Here is a 21,138-nt window from a genome sequence, read left to right on the forward strand (position 1 = left end):
TGCTGCAGCTCAGAAGACATCCATAAATCACTGCATCTCTCTGTAGAGTTCAAGCAGCAAAAACTTTCAGAAAATAATAAATTACCACATCAGAACCAAGGCTTAAATGTTTGTCCTTGAAATGCAAAAGAAAAAAAAGCAAAGCACATACTCACCAAGCCAGAGAAGATGAGCCTTTAGGGTTTCTTTTTTTTTTTTTTTTTTTTGTTCAATCAAATTTTATTTATGTTTGACCTCAGTATAATGACAAAGACATTTTTGTATTTCAACAAATTAAGTAAATGAGTTACTCTCACAACAGTGACCATAGAAGAGAAGCTCATTTCACCAACAACTGACCCACCATTATATATCTCTGATCAAACCAATAAAGACGATCTGGCTGCATTATTTATATCTAAGGTTGAATTCTGGTGTGCCGAAACTTTATGAATAAGTTCATCAGAGAAGCTAACTCCAAAAATCAACGTAACAGCTCCTGTTAGCTCAGCTAGCAGCCTGTCACTTGGGTTCTGTCCGAAATCATTAACTCATTCCCTACTCACTATATAGTGAATTAGATGTAGTAGACTATATAATCCACTCAATCAGCTAAATCAAAACAGCATTTGGGACACCACTCACTCACTCATTCACTAGCCAGCCACTGACAGTGACGTAATTACCCTTGCATCACTCAGGGACGGCTGGGAATTTACAGTTATAATTTTTCTCCAACACTGCACAACAGTATTTATTTCAGTGATAACTAATGTTATACTCAGTGTATTTTCCGCAACAGCCAAATATAATGGAATAATTTATTACACGTCTTTTTTTAACAAATAAACCATCTATTTGCGCAGCAACTTATGCTGTGTTTGAGAGTTACAAGGTCCAGTGAATGCATCACCTGCTATAAATGGTTCAGTGGCTAACGTCTGTGTTGTTTGTTTCTCTGCTCCAAGTTGCGAGACGCTTTCGACCGAATGTTAAACAGAGAGCTAAGTATTATTCTCTGACAGTTTTTAACGTTTTGCAGCAATATCAGTTATTCCAACAGGAACATGAACTTCCTGTCAACTCACCTCCATAAACACCCAGAGGTGGAAACTACAGGCGTAAAGCTTTTTTTCCTGAAAATTGGAAATGTTCTCAATACTGAACTGTAAATGTTCAGTACCTACAGGAAGTGTTGGGAAAGTTACTAGAAAAAGTCACTGAGTTAGTAACTGAGATACTACATTGTAAAAGTATCTAACTCAATAGTTGTTTTTCTGTTTCATTACTCACTATTAAACTGATCACAGTGATCAGTGTTGTGTCAGTGTGAGAGAAAAAGAATTGACTTTGTGTTGTATAACAGTTCATAACAATGTCAGCCTCCTAAGTTTTAATAATAGACCGTATAAACATGGACATAGTCTCCATGACATCACCCATTTGTTCCTGAGACCATGAAATGAAGCCAATCCATGGACATAGCCACATTGGATATGATGCCAGCTGTGAGTTTCCTTTCTAACAGCTACAGGGCACCTGTCATTCACATGACCTGAGCTGTGTCTCTGATTGGACACTCAAACAATCCAAATATCTTCTAAACTGCCAGGTTACAAAAAAAATCACCTCTGTACAGTGTGTGCCGATAGCGAAATCAGTGTTTTAGACCCAAGCTGGTTTTTGAACCAGGCTGTAAATATGCTTTTTATTGCCGTAAATGTCCATTTTTTTTTGGCTGGGTGTGTACGTGGTTTCCGGTCTTTCTGCAGCCAGCCTCAAGTGGATTCTCGATGAACAGCAGCTTTTAGCATTTCTGCATTAGGCTTCATTTTTACTAACCAGATGATGCCATTTTGTTTAAACATACAGGGCTCCTTTCAGATCTCAGCTTTTTATGGACAAAGCAAAAACTTCCTCACAAAGCTGCAGCTGCTGAAGGCTAGTGTGTTGTTAATTTAACCACTTTTGATTCGTGTACGTCAGACTTCATGATTAAATGGTTGTATTAAAAAGTAGAAAAAGTCACGCCCGTTCTTACCTTGAACTAGCAGCCGTGTGGTGTGGATGGCCTCTCCCTGGGGGCTGAAGGCTCGACACGTGTAGGCCCCCCGATCCTCCCGTGTGATGGATAGCACCGTCAGACTCCCATCAGACACCTGAAGTCACACCATGAGAACACCTCGCTGATTAAGGTCTGTGCTCCAAACGCTGGATGTCCAGCTGACAAAACAGACAAACTCTTCCCTGACTGGCTCCTCTGTTTACAGTTCAAATGTTTGATGAAGAGCACAGTTCACAAGTCAGTGGAAGAGGTGAAGAAGGAACAGCCTGTAGCATTCAAAGATGCCATTTTTAGAATCAAAACAGAATAAATGTGAGATAAAAAGTTTCTGATTAGCCAGATGTTTTAACATACTTAAAGGGGAGGATTACAGCGATCAAAGTTCATTTTTCAACAGTCACCTCCCCTTTCCACAAGCCTCACATTGTTTTCTGAGTCAAAGGAAGGCACTCTATGTGCTTTCTTTTAAAACCTTAAAAACGTTTATGGTTTTTAAAGCAACACACCTGAGACCTGAGAGCAGAGGACTCAGCTTGATGGAGTAGTTTCCTCTTCAGTTCAGTTCATGTCTTCTGTCTTAATCTCTTAAGGCCTGCAGGCCTGGAGCACTTCCACTGACACCTCTCATTTAGCAGAGCTTTTCTGTGCACAGGGCTGTGTATCACTCAAAAACTTCTGATACTTAAGTCCATAAAAGTCGCTTCATTTGTTTCTAGTTGCTTTTTAGAAAAAAAGTCACTGGAGGCAACAAAGTCCTTAAAGGGGACGCATCATGCTTGTTTCTCCTTTTCACTATGCCAGACTAGGATGCCTGTAAAGCATTTCTGCCCTCAGTACAAGTCATTTAGTTCCTTCATTGCCCCACAATAGGGTTCTCAATATCCTCAGTTTAGGCCATTCTGAGGATCTCGTTGAACGCTCCATTTCGAGAATGACTTCCAGTAACCTCACAACGTCACAGCCCTTTGTGCCATGAGGGGCAGAGGGGGTAGAGCCAGGGGGCGGTTTTTGCAGCATGGCAGTATTTCACAGTTCACAGTTCACAGTGCATGTCAGAACAAGCATGCAAATATCACAGTCTCACAAGTATTATGACGTCTGCTAAAACTACAGTGTTTTAACTGCTTATTCACCGTGTAAAGCCGAGCTGCTCAGCAGAGCAGAGTCCCTGCATCCAGGGACTCAGTCAAGTTAGCCAGAGCTAGTAGGGAGCTGTATTTATGCTCGGCTCTTGGTGGGTGTATCCCTCGGTGGCAGTTGTGTGACTAACTGACATCACAGAGGAGGAGCTGCTTTATCAGATTACTCCAATAAAAAGAAAGGATCCTCGTGTCGTCATCGGACGGTCGAAATCTCGTGGCCAACTGGCAATGACCTATTTTCAGAGGCTTGAAATCTCGTTCTAGGATATCAGAAAAAATACGATATCTCATTTTTTGAAAATTCAGGGGGTGAAAGGTCTTGTTTTCAAATTTATTATATTATATGTAAGTATTAAATCAGGGATCAGCATGATATGTCCCCTTTAAGTTGGCAACACTGTCCTGCATGCCGCAACCACTTATAACGTTATAGCCAATCACCATGATAAACTCTCTGGGCTCTGAAACATGGTATTAAAAGACGAAGCATGCTTCAGTCGGTGTCGTAAAAGAATCAAAGCTCCGTAACCACCCCTGTCTCTGCATGTGGTTTCTGTGGTTGTGCGCTGACTGATGAGCATTATTAATCCCATCCCTGTTTGCCACTTTCCAACACCCCTTCAGAGGAAAACGGTTCAGTTTTGTACCATTCTCAGGATGATGTAGTTATGGTTTAGTTCAGTAAAAAGAGTCTGAGTCTAGATTTTTGCCTCAGATTTAAACACTTCAATGATAATTATCTCCAGTCAGTCATATTAACAAATCTATGGGTTGTACAGTCACTCACCAGTGCTACCTGCAAGTGGAACACCAAACACAACTCTGTCACGAACAGAGCTCAGAGCTTTAAATAATCGATCTAATGTGGGGGTCATTTCCTTTCTTTAGTGTAAACCTGTTCAGTAGATAATGAACAGGTTTACACTTTAAATCATAAACTGCAAAAAAAGAACTACTTCTAGAGCAAGTTAAAGGTAGAGTCTGCAGGAATTTTTGTTATTGTTTGTAAACACAACATTCAAGCTGGGCTCCTCATCCTTGGATCAGTGCCAGCAGCAGCACACACCCACAGCCTCAGACCAAAGCTATGTGAACACACTCACCAGTCCAGCAGCCACTTGTAGCACCGCGTTTCTTCATGGAAGAGACTCATGAGCCGTGCACCTGACTTGGTATATTAGCACAAGCTAATCACAGGGATTTGACACATACTAACTTGCATTGCTCTTCATCCCGTGGGGAAAGTGAAAGTCAAGCCAAGCTTCACCCTCATTTAGTGAAAAGCTTTAAATGTTCAGCATTTCATTTTACTAAGGTTGTGTCTTTCTACTTCCATGCTAGCTCCACTATAGCTGCTCTGATTAGCTTCTTCCACTCTTGATCATCAACATGCAAAGACACTTGCACACTGGGTGCTAGTGATTGGCTGAGGTAACAACACTTACTCTTTGCCCAGAAATGTCCCAATACAACCAAAGCATCAATATACAGGGAGAGGAGGGGGTTGAGGCAGACACAGACACTGACACATGCTTAGAGGCCGGAGAGTTATTCCTGTAAAAGTTGACATTTTATTTTTTTAGAAAAATCCTGCAGACTCTACCTTTAAAGAGTTTAAGACAGAGGTTAAAGATGTAACAATCTTTACCTTCATTTCTTTGTGTTTACACATTTTTGTCTGGTCTGCCACACTTAAGGTTAAATCCCCTAAAAGTAAACCCACATGGATCAGACACATGGAGTCAAAGATTCTCAGAGATCCAGACTCCCCACTTGTCCTCCCGTCCTCTCTGTGAAAACAGCGTCCTCGGCTCTCTGTGAGAGTCCTGCTGGAGCTGGAGGAGCTGCCGGGCTCAGATCTGTTTGTGTCACCTTGAAATATATCGCTGTCTGTTCAGGATTTATTCTCTTCAAACATAATCATAATAAATATGGTTTCTTTGTTCTGCATGTTCCTACGGCTGTGGGAGAAGATGATATGATTAATGGTGCAGACCTTGTAGTTTTTGAGGGGGATCTCCGTCAGTGAGGCTGACTTTAATCAGTCTGAAATACAGCCAGCAGGGATGAGGAGAGCAGAACAAGCTGTGGAGTATTTTGGGGGTTGTTATAATGTGACTGTGCGTGTATCTTAATCAGCTGCCAAAGGGACTTAACAAAACGTCAGTTTTTCCCAACCTGTGAATTCACAGGTTGGCACGCACATGTTGTTAGGAGCTGCAGGTGAAACAGAGGCTAATGCAGAGAAACATGCAGGGAAACATCTTCCTGCGTGTTTGTGCAGACATGTCAACGTATTTTCTGAACTCCTTGGGATGTAGATGCTTTGAAACGATGTGAAAATAAAGCCTTGGTTCCAGCTTTGACGCTTCCAAGAGCCAGTCAGATACAGTGCCTATCATAAGTATTCACCCCCTTGGATGTTTTACCCCTTTTAGTGCTTTCATAAATCAACCATGGTCAATGAAATTTGGCTTTTTTAACACAAAAATTTATTGGAAAAAACTCTTTAATGTCAAAGTGAAAACAGATTTCTACAAAGTAATGTCAATGAAATTAAAATATAAAAAGAAATATCATTGTTTGCACAAGTATTCACCCCTTTTTAATTCAGTGATTTAAGTCAACAGATGTCCATAAAATTGTTGCCAATAGTCTCACAATTAGTGAAATGAAGATCACCTGAGTGGTGTGGGTGTGTTTCAAGTGATTGAGGTATAAAACACCTGTGTCTGAAGGGTCCAGACTGGTGGATCAGTACTCCTGCACTGTAAAAATGAAAACTTAAAATTGTTGGCCTTACAATGTTTTTTTTAGTCAGGCAAACATTTAATGTTTTGTTGTGTTGAAAACAACATAAAAGCTGTTTTTTCAACTACCTTTTATAAGTTTGTTGTGTAAAGTTGGTCTCATATAAAAACTTAGGTTGGCAGAACTTAAAATTGTAGGTTTGAGGCTATGACTAAATTCTTTGAGTTGGCTCAGAAAGAACGGGGTTTCCAACTGAAGACGGCAGGGGTCTTTCACTGCACTTTCAAGTTCCCACATGTTCTGCCATTTTGTCTTTGCACTTGCACTGGGTGGATGTCGATCTTAACTTGATTGCCGATTAATGAAACCTTATTTTCTGTTATTTTAAGATGGCATGGTTAATACAGATATGATAGCCACCTTGAACATGAATTAGTTACCATGCTAGTGGTTGACTGTGCTGTAATGAGGCGCTGCTTCACCAAACCACTAACCCGGGTGAGGAGGTGTTTTTAAAGTGATACTCCGTGATGGAACAAGTTGGGTCCTATCACAAAGTTTAAGGCAGAAATTACCCCTACAGCAATGATTTTGTGCAGCAGAAGCCCAGAGCGCTCGCACCAAACACCCCCTCCCTGCTCCTCTGCCGGTTTCCTCTGCACTCAGATGGGGCCATATTTTACTTGACCAAAAACACAAATTAACGGACTCCCACCGAAAAAATCTGATATTTTCTGCATTCACGCTTTATTCAGAGAATTTTCAGTGCGTTACTTTCACACATAATTACTCATCTTCACATTAGTATTGCATAATTAAGTCGGTGGTGCAGTTGGATAGTGCACTTGGTCAGGATTTGGGAGGTCGTAGGTTCAAACCCACCTCTGGGCGGTACATAGTGATCTGTCAAATTGTAACAAGATGGCAAAACTTTAATTTCACTTGTTTTTTTTTTGTGTGTGCAACTCAAAATTTTAAGTTACGTTACTCATTAATAAGTTATCTCAAGAAAAACGTATTTGTTCGTTCAAACTTAATATTTATAGTTGGACTCAAAACTCAAAAATTCTGTGGAGACTGTTGCTGTTGAAATTTTAAGTTGACACAACTTTTTTTATTTTTACAGTGTAGCTACCATTATGGTGCGGCCACACCAAACGCGAATTTGCGGCGCGATTACATACAAAGTCAATGCAAAGACGCGTTTAGCCGCCGATTCGCCTCGGGCGGCGCGATTCGTGCGTTTGGCGCGGCGAGTTTGGAGCGTTCACGCGTTCTGGCGGTAGACACAAATTCGCTCGAGTTCAAAATATTCCCCCACGACATCATTGTTTTGACAACGTTGGGGGGCAACTGCCGCCTGCTCCGGCTCCAACTCCGCCGGAGGATGGAGGAGAAAACAATCTGTGTGGTGTGTCATCATCCAGAGTTATACGATACGACGTGTGTACTCTACAGAGACTGGAAAAACAGGAGCCGGCTTGGTTGAAAGTCTCTGAGGAGACAGGTTTTGAAGGTAAGTTCTGTAAACATTCGTTCCCAGCTGGATCTGCCTGCACGGGTCATCACTGAGTCCGACTGTGTTTTCCTCAGTGGAGTTTTGAGCCTGATAGAGAGGAGGAAAGTGCGGGGCAGGGGCAGAGCCAGGGAAAAGATGGAAGTTCTCTGTGCTCCTCTCTTTCCTCCACCCCTTCATTATCCCCAGGGAGACCTCCGGGAACATGGGTCGGGGGTTCGGGTGGTCGGGGGTACGGGGGGTCGGAGGTTCGGGGGATCGAGGATGAGATCGCAGGGAACAGCCAGGCAGGGCTGGTGGATTACCAGGGAGAGGCAGCAGGCATTGATTGTGATCTCCAAAGCTTTCACACACTCTCCTGTCATGCTTTGGAAACCACAGCTCATTGTTTTCCAGATGCTCTTTTGGACTTTCGGTCTTTAAATGAACGAGCTCTCTACTCCGCATGCGCAGTACCGCGCATTCGCGTGTTCGCGCCTCAGCTTGTCAAAAAAGTCCAGCGGCGGGACTCGGGCGTTCACGCGGCGTGTGACAGGCCATTCGCGCGAGTAAATTCGCGTGTTCGCGTTTGGTGTGGCCGCGGCATTACACCATGAAGACAGAGGAACACTCCAAGTAATTCAGGGAAAGGGTTATTGAGAAGTACAATTTAGGGGATGGATACAAAAAAAATTCCAAGGCATTGAACATCCCCCAGAGTTCAGTGAAATCAATTATCAAGAAATGGAAGGAATATGGTACTTGTGTGAATCTGCCTAGATCAGGCCGCCCACGTAAACTGAGCGACCATGCAAGTAGGAGACTAGTAAGAGAAGCAACCAAGACCCCTACGACTACTCTGAAGGAATTACAAGCTTCAGCTGCTGAGATGGGAGAGACTGTGCATACAGCTACTGCTGCCTGGGTTCTTCACCGGTCAAAGCTTCATGGGAGAGTGGCAATGAGAAAGCCACTGTTGAAGAAAATTCATATTGGATTTCGACTAGAGTTTGCCAAAAGGCACGTGAAAGACTCCATGGTCAAGTGGAAGAAGATTCTTTGGTCTGATGAGACCAAAACTGAGCTTTTTGGCCATCAGACAAGACGTTTTGTTTGGCGCAAACCAAACACTGCACATCACCAAAAACACACCATCCCCACTGTGAAGCATGGTGGTGGTAGCATCATGCTTATCATCATGCTTATCCTGCGTTGCTAGGCGCTACCCAAGTAGCTGCCTGTTGCAGCAGCTCTCTCGTCTTTGTCCGTTTCTTGTAATTTTTTGTCTCTTTTTCGTCATCTTTGTATTTGGAGTGGATCATCACTTTGTATGGTTCATTGTCGGTCACGGACACCAAACTTTTTGTGGCTTTGGCGGTATTTTGTACTACTTTTCTCCTGTGTTTGTCTGGAGATCCTACATGTAACCATGGCTGCATTGTTTACATGCAAAATTAGCAGTTAGCAGCCTGTAGCATGTCAATGCTAACTAGTGTAGGGCTTGATGATTTCCCTCGAGCTGAGGAGGAGGAGGTGAGGACGAGGTGCTGGTTCTCGGATGTGAGCTGGGAGGTGACGACGTGGACCTGTCCTTCCATCCTTCGTTGTTGGGAACGTGGGATCTAGCTCCGGGGGATGGACGAGCTAGCTGTGCTAACCCAGCGGCATCGTGCTGTTCACGGACGTGGCCGACGGAGCTGACATCGGACGCCGGCGCCACATTAGAGGAGCTTCACCTGCTGTGAGCAGACAGGATCCAGGAGACAGAGACTGAACAGACTGCTGGGGAGGCTCAGTCCTGGACCCTGTGGAGGTGGAGACTGGCTGGGCTGGAGAGTGGTGGACGAGTGGTGGACGGGATGTCGTCATCTAATTTCTTATGGACTTTTTTTTTTGCACTTTCTATATTCTTTCTCACTTTTGTTTTCTTAAATGCTGCGGTGACTCCTGAATTTCCCCTCGGGGATAAATAAAGTGTTTTCTATTCTATTCTATTCTATTCTATGCTGTGGGGATGTTTCTCAGCAGCTGGACCTGGAAGGCTTGCAAGGATAGAGGGCAGAATAAGTGCTGCAAAATACACTGAAATCCTGGAGGAAAATCTTATTCAGTCTGCAAGAGAACTACGGCTTGGAAGAAGGTTTATTTTCCAGCAGGACAATGATCCAAAGCATGCTGCAAAAGCTACACAGCAACGGTTAAAAAAAAACCAGGTCAATGTTCTGGGGTGGCCGAGTCAAAGTCCAGACCTCAATCCTATAGAGAATTTGTGGCTGGACTTTAAAACAGCTGTTTATGCCTGATACCCACGCAACCTGACAGAGCTTAAACAGTTTTGCAAAGAAGAATGGAGCAAAACTGCTGTGGGCAGATGTACAAGGCTGATTGAGACTTATCTGCACAGACTCACTGCTGTGATTGCACCCAAAGGTGCATCTACAAAATACTGACTTGAAGGGGGTGAATAATTATGTAAACAATTATATTCTTTATATATTTTTATTTCAGTGACAATACTTTGTAGATATCTGTTTGCACTTTGACATAAAATAATATTTCCAACAAATTTAACAATTTTTTTGTGTTAGAAAAAAGCCAAATTTTATTGACCATGATTGACTAACTAAGCACTAAAAGGTTTGAATATCCAAGGGGGTGAATACTTATGATAGGCACTGTACTGTCCAAGCCTTAACTCTAAACCACCGCTGCTCTCTCATGAGTTCGTGTCAGCTTTAGGAGCCGGCCTGCTCCTGGAACAGAGGTCAGGCTGAGATATCTTTATTTCGTTATCACAGGGGGTTCCAAGGTTATAAATAGGACCGGTGTCCTTAGGGTTAGAGGGTTAGAGGGTTAAGGCTCAGCATTTGCTTCCAGTAGTTATCATCTGGTGCTAGGGCTGGGCGATATGACCTCAAATAAATACCACGATAAATTGGGCAGTTTTACTTGGTAATGATAATGATAAATGCACAATAAATCCTTGACTACTGTTTATCCTTGCCATCTGAAGATAACTTTGGGAAATGCAAATTAACTGCTTTTCGTTGATTTATTGACCAACTGGCACCCATTACGTTCAATTTAATATAAAAGTATTAGTGCTGTCAGGCGATTAAAAAAAATAATCTAATTAATTACAGGATTTGTAATTAATTAAACTAATTAATCGCATTTTAATCTCATATCTGCTTGAGGTCCCAAAATAAAGAATTTGAATTCCAGGACATAAAAAATTTCATTAGAAGACATTGAAAAACATTTAAAAATAAGGTGGGAATATATACAACACATTTTAGGTACCCTGAGGCATAAGGAACACGTGAAAAAAGTTTTATGGTTCTATCTTTACAAAATCTGCACAGTCCTGCACCTAAGATAAGCTGATTTGATTTTTAGGACAGTTTTTGCTTCTGTCACATTTTTACTCTATGTGGACTCAATTTTCACTGCAATATGAACTTCTATACTTCTATGAGGTCAGAAGAACCAGGGCTAAAGGCTAAAAACTGTGAGTAACTATGTACAAAACACTTAATTCAAGTCTTGGATCAAAGAAAAGTGAAGTATTCTCAGTTTAACATGCTCTGAACACACAAACTGTTGCTCGTTGGTGCAGAGCAGCCCCAAGCTGAAACATGACACCAGGAAGATGGAAGCAAATTTTCAAAGAATTCTTTAGATTTAAATACAAGACATTTATCAATCATTCAGGGCTTGTTTGATGCAGTAAAGAGTGTAGAATTATCTGTTTTTTACAGAATTGAGCTTGAGCAGACGGTTGATTTTCTGCAGATTTTCAAAAAGGACGTGTGAATAAACAAGATGTGGACGGCAGTCTCCCAAAAATCACAGCTCTTTTTGGGACCATTCTGTGTAAACCGTATTGATGGTTGTGGGTTGAATTCCCTGTAGATCAGAAGCTTATCAGATACTCAGACCAACCATCATGCCACTTTCAAAGTTTGAACATCAGCAGCTCATCTTCATCATGTCTATGTGACTAAATGCTGCAGAGGTATTGCCGTCTGATTGGCTGATTAGATATTTGCGTTAACGAGCAGCTGAACAGGTGTAACCAATCAAAGAGTTGTGTCTGACAGGTTTGGAGGCCTCCGCTTTCATTTTAATGAGAGGGATGAAGACTTTTCATTACATTCCCATCATCACATCTGGCAAATATGTACTGAGGAGTCTCATAGAGAGCACAGAGTAACAAACCTTATACTTGGCACTGCTGACCATGAGGCTGCCTTCCCGCAGCCAGCTGACAGAGGGTTTGGGGTTTCCGAAGGCCGTGCAGGTCAAAGTGATGCTTCCCCCCTCCTTGGCCTCGACGTACTGAGGTGGTGTGTCCGTGAATGTGGGGGGAGCTGGGGTCAGAGGAGGAGAGATAGAGGAGAGCGTGTTAATGGATACATTACGACATCAGTCAATGAAATCATCTTAAAGCAACAGAGACAGTAAATGAACACTGTATTCAACAGCAGAGGACCTCACACTTTGAAAACTCCACTTGGTGTCAGATATGAACATGAACTTTCACCACTGTGTTTCAAACGCACCGATAGAGTGGACTGTGAAAGAATCAACCAACATGACTTATTTTTGTGCCACACTGCAGAAATATGTTTGCTTGGAGACGACTGACAGAGAGACTGATGAGCTGTCAGAAGTTTGGCTCTTCTGTTTGTGGTTAGGTTGAAGATAACAGCTCGCTTTGAAGTTTACTGCAGATTTCCTGCTTTATGGCTTATTTTCTGAATGAATAAAGTTTTTATTTCTCTGGTGGAATTAAAAGGTCTGTTGACATGTTTCAGTATGAAGTAGGGATGGAACAGTTTATGAAAAAATCTGGTTTTCTTCACTGGGTTTGGGCGGGTGTGCTCTGTTAGGTTCGTGTTCTTCATTTTTCTTCATTTTACAGCTCAGTTTGAAGCAAGTATGTTAGTAAAATGCTTATTTTGTATCAAACTTCACCTGACTTGGATCATGAAAACTAGAAAGTAAAGGAATCGATCCAGCTCAGCAGAAACATGGGACAAACAACTGTTGTCAAACTAATTACATCATGTTTGAATCACCCCTCATGTTGTCACAGACCGTGCTGTGCAGCTCCAGCGAGGCAGAGTGGGAAACCAAATATCTGAATGGCAGGACACACCACGAGTGCTGTCCTTGATTTAAAGCAATTCACAGTTGGATTTCAGAAATAGTGACAGAGTGACAGATCTGTATTTGTTTTTGTTTAGTATTTAAACGTAGCGTCAGAGTGAGCACTCTCAGACACTATAGGCAATCTTTGACGTTAATTTTGGCTAGCTCCCCTCATGTCCAGCTCTGAGACTGCAGAGAGATAAACAAAGCTGTTTTTACCATGATGTTAATGTATTCAATCACACAATAACATTTCAATCAGCTCACGCTGCGAGAACAGTGCACTGTGGATCACAGAGATAATGTTTTTAAGACCACAAACAGCAGTGCAGCCTTTCCTCTGTTAGTAAACTACACTATGTCATCTAGACCAAAAATGAGTTTGAGTTTGTCTAGGTAACCTAGAACAAGTAAACAAAGTGAAATTAGTGGGCACGATAATTAATGGTCAGCTGTCATGTGGGGAACACATTCATAGGATAGTGAAGAAGATGGGTAGTGATATCTCCATGGTGAGGAAATGTCTTTGTCATGTCCTTTCAAACATTGTGGGACATGCGACTAAATTATTAGTTTTATGTCACCTGGATTATTGTACATCTGCGTGGTCCTCTGCATCTAAAGTTCAACTGAAGAAATTGCAAACTTCCCAGAACAGAGCTGCCAGGTTAGTCTGACATTGCCCCATAAGATCAATCACTGTCAGTATGCAACGTCAACTTCCATGGTCAACTATGGGGACAGGCTTGTTTTCAACACAGTTAAATCATTCAGTAATGCCGTCTTTTCTACTCAGCCTGTTTTTCTCTCCAAACAAACTGTCAGACACAGTCAGCTTCATTCTCATTTTACCAGGTCAGCTGATGATGGCAACATTATGTTGCCGTATCCAAAGTTATATGCCTTAAAGAGGACAGTTATTTATAGTGCCATCAATCCCTGGAACAACTGTCCCCTGAACATTCGTAAATTAAATGGCAAGTCATTTTTCAAGCTCCACCCGAGAAGGCAATACCTAAATACCTAAGTACCTGATTAAGAAATGTAGGTAAAGAAGTGAATGTTTATTTATTTGATTATTTGTTGTTGTAGTTGTGCTGTATGTAGAGGATCATATGTGGTTTTATCTGATGGATGCAACTTGTGAATATAATACCCTGTTAAGAGAGGTTTCTCTGCCATTGTGTGGGTAGCTGTGGTTTAGGATGAGTGACAGGGCCAGATGGACTAGAGATGGAAGCACAGTTGGTCACCCCACAGAACGAAAACTGTAAATACACCTTTTAAAATCTGAACAAGAACACGAGAGAGCGGGCCAGTAAAAGGACCGACGTAGCTGAGAAGACGATGAACGGATCGAGGACGGGCTGGTCCGAGTGAGAGGATGGTTGACCGGGGTGAGTGACCACACACACAAACCCCCTCCAGAACAGGGACATGCTGCATACATGTAGGGTAAGGCAGCCAACACGTCCAGGTTCACGACAATACGCAGTGTAAAACACAGGAGCCGGTAAGGTTACCCGCTAGGCTAGGTGTGGACCCGCGAGGCTTGGGTAGGCCGCGTAGCTTGGTGTCGTAACATACCCAATCTCAATTTTTAGACGATGTCATGCTGGTTCTCAGGTGTGAGCTGGGAGGTGACGACGTGGACCTGTCCTTCCATCCATCGTTGTTGGGAACGTGGGATCTATGTCCTGTGGGATGGATGAGCTAGCCGTGCTAGCCCAGCGGCAGAGGGGCTGCCGGAGGGCAGAGTGGCATCGTGCTGTTCACGGACGTGGCTGACGGAGCTGACATCAGACGCCGGCGCCACATTGGAGGAGCTTCACCTGCTGTGAGCAGACAGGATCCAGGAGACAGAGACTGAACAGACTGCTGGGGAGGCTCAGTCCTGGACCCTGTGGAGGTGGAGACTGGCTGGGCTGGAGAGTGGTGGATGGGATGTCGTCATCTATTTTCTTGTGGAAATTTTTGCACTTTCTATACATTTGCTTACTTTTGTTTTCTTAAATGCTGCTGTGACTCCTGTATTTCCCCTCGGGGATAAATAAAGTATTTTCTATTCTATTCTATTCTATTTTAATCATGTTTGTAATGTCTGGAGCTTTTAGATCTGCTTTGTGAGCTATGTGACTTGTGATTATCAAGTGTATCACGTACTATGTTTTGTATTTTGTGTTGTCTCTCTGTGTGGAACCCAGGAAGATTAGCTTGTCACCTTAGTTAGCGAGTGGGGATCCTTTTAAACAATAAATAATAAACACCGCATGTTGTTTTAGCATGTAATGGATTTTTTTTAAATGTATTAATCAACCCATACTCATCCACAACATTAATGTGGTTCATCTGTAATCAATGTTTTTCCCCACCCTTGTCACCCAGCTGTTTATATATGTGTTTCTGAAATCAAATTCAATTTTCAGTTCAAACATTTAATTTGTTGTCTTTGCACAACTTGAGACTAAAAATGGGATTTTAAAGATTTACAAAACAATAAAAGAAAGAGAGTCCAAACTCATATTAGATCATGATTATGAACTGAAATCAGTGAAACCTTCAGCCTGTCCTGTTTGACAGACTGCTCTCTCTCCTCAAAGAGGTGGACCTCTTTAAAGTCTTCTTTCTAACCTGGTTACATCTTTCCTCTTCCTGTGAGGAACCAGCTGAGTGTGAATAACAGCAGGAGACAATCTGGACCGGACAATCAAACCAACTACCAAGAGACCACTCAATAATGTATGTGAGTAAACCTTCACCTGACTGCTCTCTGCTTGGTCGCATACATCACAGAGTCCACAGTTTACATTTGTACCTGAGCAGAGGAAGAGACAGTGAGGGCCGCAGGCAGAAGAGGACTCAACATGACAGTCACAAAAAAGACAGGGACTAAAAGTTGGATGGCTTTCCACTGTGAGTCCAGCACATGAACAGAGCATGCTCATGCATTAACTGGGAAAACTAAGAGGGTGGACGACTTAACGTTCACAGTTTGAAACACCCTTGCACTCACAGACACTTCAGTCTGTGGAGGCGTCCTCTGCTCTGACATTCTCTTCAGCAGCAGCAGCACAGTTTGTTCCTCCTTCAAGGACAGGAGTTCATTTCAGAAGCTCTTTTCTTTAATTACTGAATCTCTCCATTCTAATCGCTTCATTTTAATCTGTTCTCAAGATGAAAGATGAGAAAGGCATTTATAAACTGAAAAGTTTTTTTTTTCCCCTCAAACTTAGACTGTTAGTTTCTTCATTTTCTCATTTACCACAAATTAAAACTCCTTTACAAGCCATGAAAACACTTCATCTGTTTGTTTTAAACTACCTTTAAAGGGGCTGTGAAGAGTTTCTGTAATCGTGCAAAAATCTTTCTTTCTAGATATATACCTGATCCTAATCCACACTTTATAATGAGATTATCAGCACCATTATTACTGGTTACTAGGGCTGGGATAATATTCTCACCATACAATTCTATCGCTATTTTTGGGGTGCTGATTTGATTTGACTTGTGATCCTTTGATGTTTACCATTTTTGCTATTTTAAGTTTTCTCTTTCACCAGCAGACCCTTGGAAAAAGTTAAATGATGATGACAAAGTCTACAGGCTATATCAGGAGCCATATTTCCTCATAAAATGCACATTACATAAGTCATTTCACCCTCTGCTGGAGAAAAGTGGAAACTTTTTCCAGATCCAGTTTGTAAACAAAGACGGCAATGAAGAATTTGAATTTGGAAAAAGGAAAATAAATTTTTGCCAAAGAACACCAATTTTGATATTGTCAAACAAAAAATCCTGATATATTGTATAACCACTCCTATAGGTCAGAGTTTATTTCATTTATGATACTTTTCAGCTTCCAGGTCGATCAGGACAAAGTTTAGTAGTGAGAAGAGATTGAACACAGAAATCTGTGTTTTTCTCTGCTGAAAACGATTTCTGTGATTAATTTTGTTGTGATGGTGGACACTGGAGCCTCACTGTCAGACAGAAAAAGGACAGAAGAGCAGAAGAGAGCTACACAGATGAATACCTTACCTCGGCGCATTGTATCTAGGGCTGGGGGATATATCGAGTATACTCGATGTATCGCGGATTTTTGCACGTGAGATGTATAAAACGTCTGTATCGCAATCATCAAGTAAAAACAGAAAACTTTTTTTTTTTTTTTTTTCAGTAGTCAGAGCGTAAATCTCTTTGGTGATTCTCTCGTTTCACTCTCTGCTGCTCAGACGGTGCTCCTCTCACAGCGGGCACCACGCTCCCCCACCCACCCAGAAAAATTCCCCTGCGCATGCCTGCAATGATATTAGAAGAGGAGAGAAGAAAAGGGTTGTGGGTTCCCGGGGCTGGGTTTCTAGAGTGTGGTTGCTAATTTGGGTTTGATCAGCTGATCACTGCTCGAAACATGACGGCAGATGAGTTTTATGCTATTTTACAGATGAATTCCAAAATACTGCTAGCTGGGATATTATCAGAAGACAAACCCAAATCCAAGACATTTCAACCAGACCTCAGGCTCAAAGACAGAAGTCACTAGAGTCCTTTCAGCATGACCAACATTATCCAGGGAGCTGATTTATGGCAATAAAAGTAATATTATCTCCATCTTTAGTTCATGATATTTTCAAAGCACAATATAATATAATATAATATAATATAATATAATATAATATAATATAATATAACATAATATAATATAATATAATATAATACAATACAATATAATATAATATAATCAGTCAGTTAAATTAATCTGAATGAATCATTTAACCGGAGCTAAAAATATGTAACTACATAAAGTTTGGTTTAAAATAAAAGGTTTGCTAAACTTTACCTGAATGAGATTTCACCTTTTTGCATTGAAATTTTAAAAATCCAACTAAAAGGTCTGCTTAAATCAGTAAACTGATTTCATTTTATGCATCAAAGGGTTGGATTTAACATTAATATAGTGATTTAGAGGAGAAATCAGAATATCAAGATATATATTGTCTATCGAGATATAGCCTACAAATATCGAGATATTGGATTTTGGCCATATCGTGCAGCCCTAATTGTATCCAGTAAAAAGTTGTCTTGAACAAAATAAAATTTGTTTTGATCTGGTCTCCATTTGATTAAAAAACAAGCACATGCCTCACCAAAAGTTCAAAAGACTTCTCATGAACATTTTGGTTACTGTATAAGCACATATTCTTACTTATAAAGGTTGATTCACTTTGTTTTACTTTTGAATTTTTTTTGTAGTTTAAATTAACTTTGTGAAAGCAGTTTGGTCACTGCAAACCCATCAGCTGCAGAGACAGTTCCTCAGAACGACATCACGGTGTGTGGTTGATGTGCCAAACACGCTGCTTTCTCTAAAACCATTTTTAAAATCCTCTTTAGCTCAGAGGCCTTTCAGATTATGAAACCAGATGATCATAAAGACAATTGGCGCATCATTTTTCCAAACCACACCGTTGTCCCCCGCCCCCCGTCCACCCCAGGCTTCCCACCAACACATACACGCATGCACTGACACCGCCGTCTGTGATCCACAAACAGCTTTTGGTGGGTCATAATTCCTGTTTGATATTCTCAATCTAATCACCTTAGGACTCGTGCTGATCAGCTTACATGTTTAATCCTGCAGACTCTCTGTTGCTAACATGTCTTTCCATCTGCAGATACGAGCTTGACCATCGTGCTAATTCCACACCACGAGGAGCGCAGCACAAACTTCTAACAAATGCTTTAAAACACAACAAAATAATTCAGACTTTAAGATTTTGAAGAATCTCCATTGATTTATTTTATTACTAAAAAAGCTGAACGTGTTGAAGAGTCAGAATTACAAAAACCAGAGCAGACACAGTGCTTTAACACAGAGCGTCTCGTGTTTTTACTTCAACTCCTTCAAACAGTGAAGATCAAGTCTATTCTACCGTTTACAGTTAGTAGATAAAGTAACAAACCACAAATGATTCATCTGGACAGTGAGCTGGAAAAAAATACTTTCAAAATCACTTTGAATTGTTTTATTTATTCATATTTTATTTATATATATATATAATTTATTTATTTTCAAAGTGGAAAGTTAATGAGGCGTTTTGTTTGTTTTTTGTCCCTCAAAATCATATCCCTTCTTGTTTCAATTAGCATTTTAATCTCCCCTGGTACAACCCCCTCCTCCATCTTCCCCCTAACTTCTCCTTTATTTTTTAACAGTCATTCATGACAAGATGAAATGCCCCATATGGGCAGACTCCTTCACTTTGGCTCTGAGAGTTGCTCTAACAAAAGGCAAAATATCTACAGGAGTTAACCATAGGACGGCTCCCTCCACAAGGTCAGGGGGTGACCGTAGGTTGCCTCAATTTCATGATTAAGCAAAAAAAAAAAAAAAAAAAAAAAAAAGGGTAAAAAAGAAAAAGGAGGAAAGGGGAAAAGAGGAAGAAAAGGAGAGGAAAAAGTGTTGGGACTGATGTGTTGACTGTAAAACTCAATCTCAGCATAAACCAATGGACCAATACACAGTCTACAGCATCAAAAATGGCAAGCAGTGTTTAGCTTCATTCATTCAGATGAGTTATCGTTCTGTAAACACTACATCAAAGCTGTGAGAAGCATAAAAATGTCTTTTTGTGGTCAGTTGTCAGTAATGATACTACACCATGGAGTCAACGTCTACCAAGTTCTGACTGTTACAGAGATACCGGTGTTTTGACTCAAAGAGTAACTGTGCTAACTGTTGACTCTCAGCTGAATGTGTCAGTAAAGGTCGGCTGAGAGTCACCAGTTAACAGGGTCACACTTTACACTGAAACACCAGCAGTATCTGCGTGGGTGTGTAATTAAATGTGTCTTCTTGATCCAACCTCGGGGTAACAAGGTTTGACCGTACAGATAAAGTTTTAACCGCTGTTTTCTAAATCCAGTTTTCACTTTGTGTGTCTAATGAAAAAACATTGATAGATTTGGAGCAGGTCTCTGTCTGGACAAAGTTTTCTGGATCCTTTATTAGAACCCAGGTCTCAGACTCAGCTGTCAGTCTGCTCTTTTTGATTTGGAAGGGTTTCTGGTTTATTGACACCAGTTCATGTCTTTATATTTCACAGTCTGGTTAGTGTCAACGGCAGTCATAAGCATCAGGTCACCTGTGTGTTTTTAACTCCTCTCTGGGGTACACACTCGATTTCTCCAATAAAAATGTCTGTCCACTTGTCGATGTTTTACATTAACTCACTTTCTCATGAACCTGTGAGTCCTTTATCATCCATAAAATTGGCATGATTTGGGGAAAAAATGTATTTTAGTGGTTAACACCCTCACATCGGTTAACAAACCATTTTAGTTTCCTGCACTTTTGTTGCCAAAAGTTTTTTTTTTTGTTGTTGTAACTGTTAACAAACAGGGGATTGATCAATGAATCATATCCTTACCATCTCATTATGCCCCCCCCCAAAAAAAAAACAAAAACAAAAACAAAACAAACAAACAAAAAAAAAAATATATATATATATATATATATATATATATATATATATATATATATATATATATATATATATATATATAATCACAGACACACAAATAGACACACACCAATACGAACACACTCTAAAAGCTTAAACACACATGCAACCACACACACAAAACCACAGCCTTTTGTCACTCTTGAATTTCAAACATTAAAACATCAAAAGTTCCTGCTCATGCTCGTCCTGTTGTAACTGTTATGTTTGGAAATGTTTTGTCCCTCACCTGTTACATTCTGTCTTGCATCATTTTTAAAAAAGCACAGTGGACAATGAAACGTGACAGTGAAGTGTCTTTGGTATTCACTTAGTCGTGTTTTCTTGAGACTTTCACAGGAAACAAACCGTTTCAGCTCACCGGGGAAATGTGTCTGCAGAGCCCTGTAAATTGCTCACCTGTATTGTTTGCTACAATAACAGTCCTGTCATGTGAACTGCAGCTGTGAGCTGGGACTGTTTCTAAACCTCTCCTCAGTGGTGTGTTCAAGGACACTTTGGCTTCCAATCATTGATAACCTGCTCTCAGAAACACTGTGTATGTGATATGTTTTTAAAAAAATACAGAACAACTATCACAGGTGTCTCAACTAACAAGTATTTTGAGATACGAGGCATCTAGTGCTCTCATTTGTGTTTCCTTTGTCTTTTGGGAGGGGGAGATTTTATGCTTTTCAATGGACAGGAGAGTGGAAGGAGCAGGAAACAGGGTGAGAGTCAGGGAGCAACATCTGGAAAAGAGCCCACAGGCTGGATCCTAACCTGGGAGGGCCCAAACAAGGGCAACCTGAACCATTAGGCCACCTACTTTGCTTTCCCAATCAATCCCAATCTGAAAAAGTGAAAGAGAAGGACGAGGCTGGGAAGAAAGGGGTTAGCCCAATATTTGCACAACCAAAAAATCATCACAATCTCAATCATTCCAAAAAAAATCGGAAAGGGTTTCATCTGAAGCAGAGTTTTTAGATGATAAAGGGCTGTTTTCATTTCCTCAGATCAGACAAGCAAAAAAACAGATTTCGGGACAAA

The 21,138-nt window shown here is 41.1% G+C and overlaps 1 protein-coding gene across 1 annotated transcript in view; it reads right to left on the reverse strand.

Moving 5' to 3' along the window:
• Window positions 1-21,138, reverse strand: part of LOC141791538 (protein turtle homolog B-like) — a 218,588-nt gene that overhangs the window by 98,354 nt on the left and 99,096 nt on the right. Inside the window, exons 4-5 of the mRNA XM_074672094.1 lie at window positions 11,654-11,805; window positions 2,021-2,138 (exon numbers count right to left, since the gene is read on the reverse strand). Of these exons, the coding sequence (XP_074528195.1) occupies window positions 2,021-2,138; window positions 11,654-11,805 (270 nt within the window). The remainder of the gene's footprint in view (window positions 1-2,020; window positions 2,139-11,653; window positions 11,806-21,138) is intronic.

This window comes from Halichoeres trimaculatus, unplaced genomic scaffold (assembly GCF_033239565.1).
Source record: "Halichoeres trimaculatus isolate MK-OKI-2021-1 unplaced genomic scaffold, fHalTri1.1 fHalTri1_scaffold_6, whole genome shotgun sequence".
Lineage (NCBI taxonomy): Eukaryota > Metazoa > Chordata > Actinopteri > Labriformes > Labridae > Halichoeres > Halichoeres trimaculatus.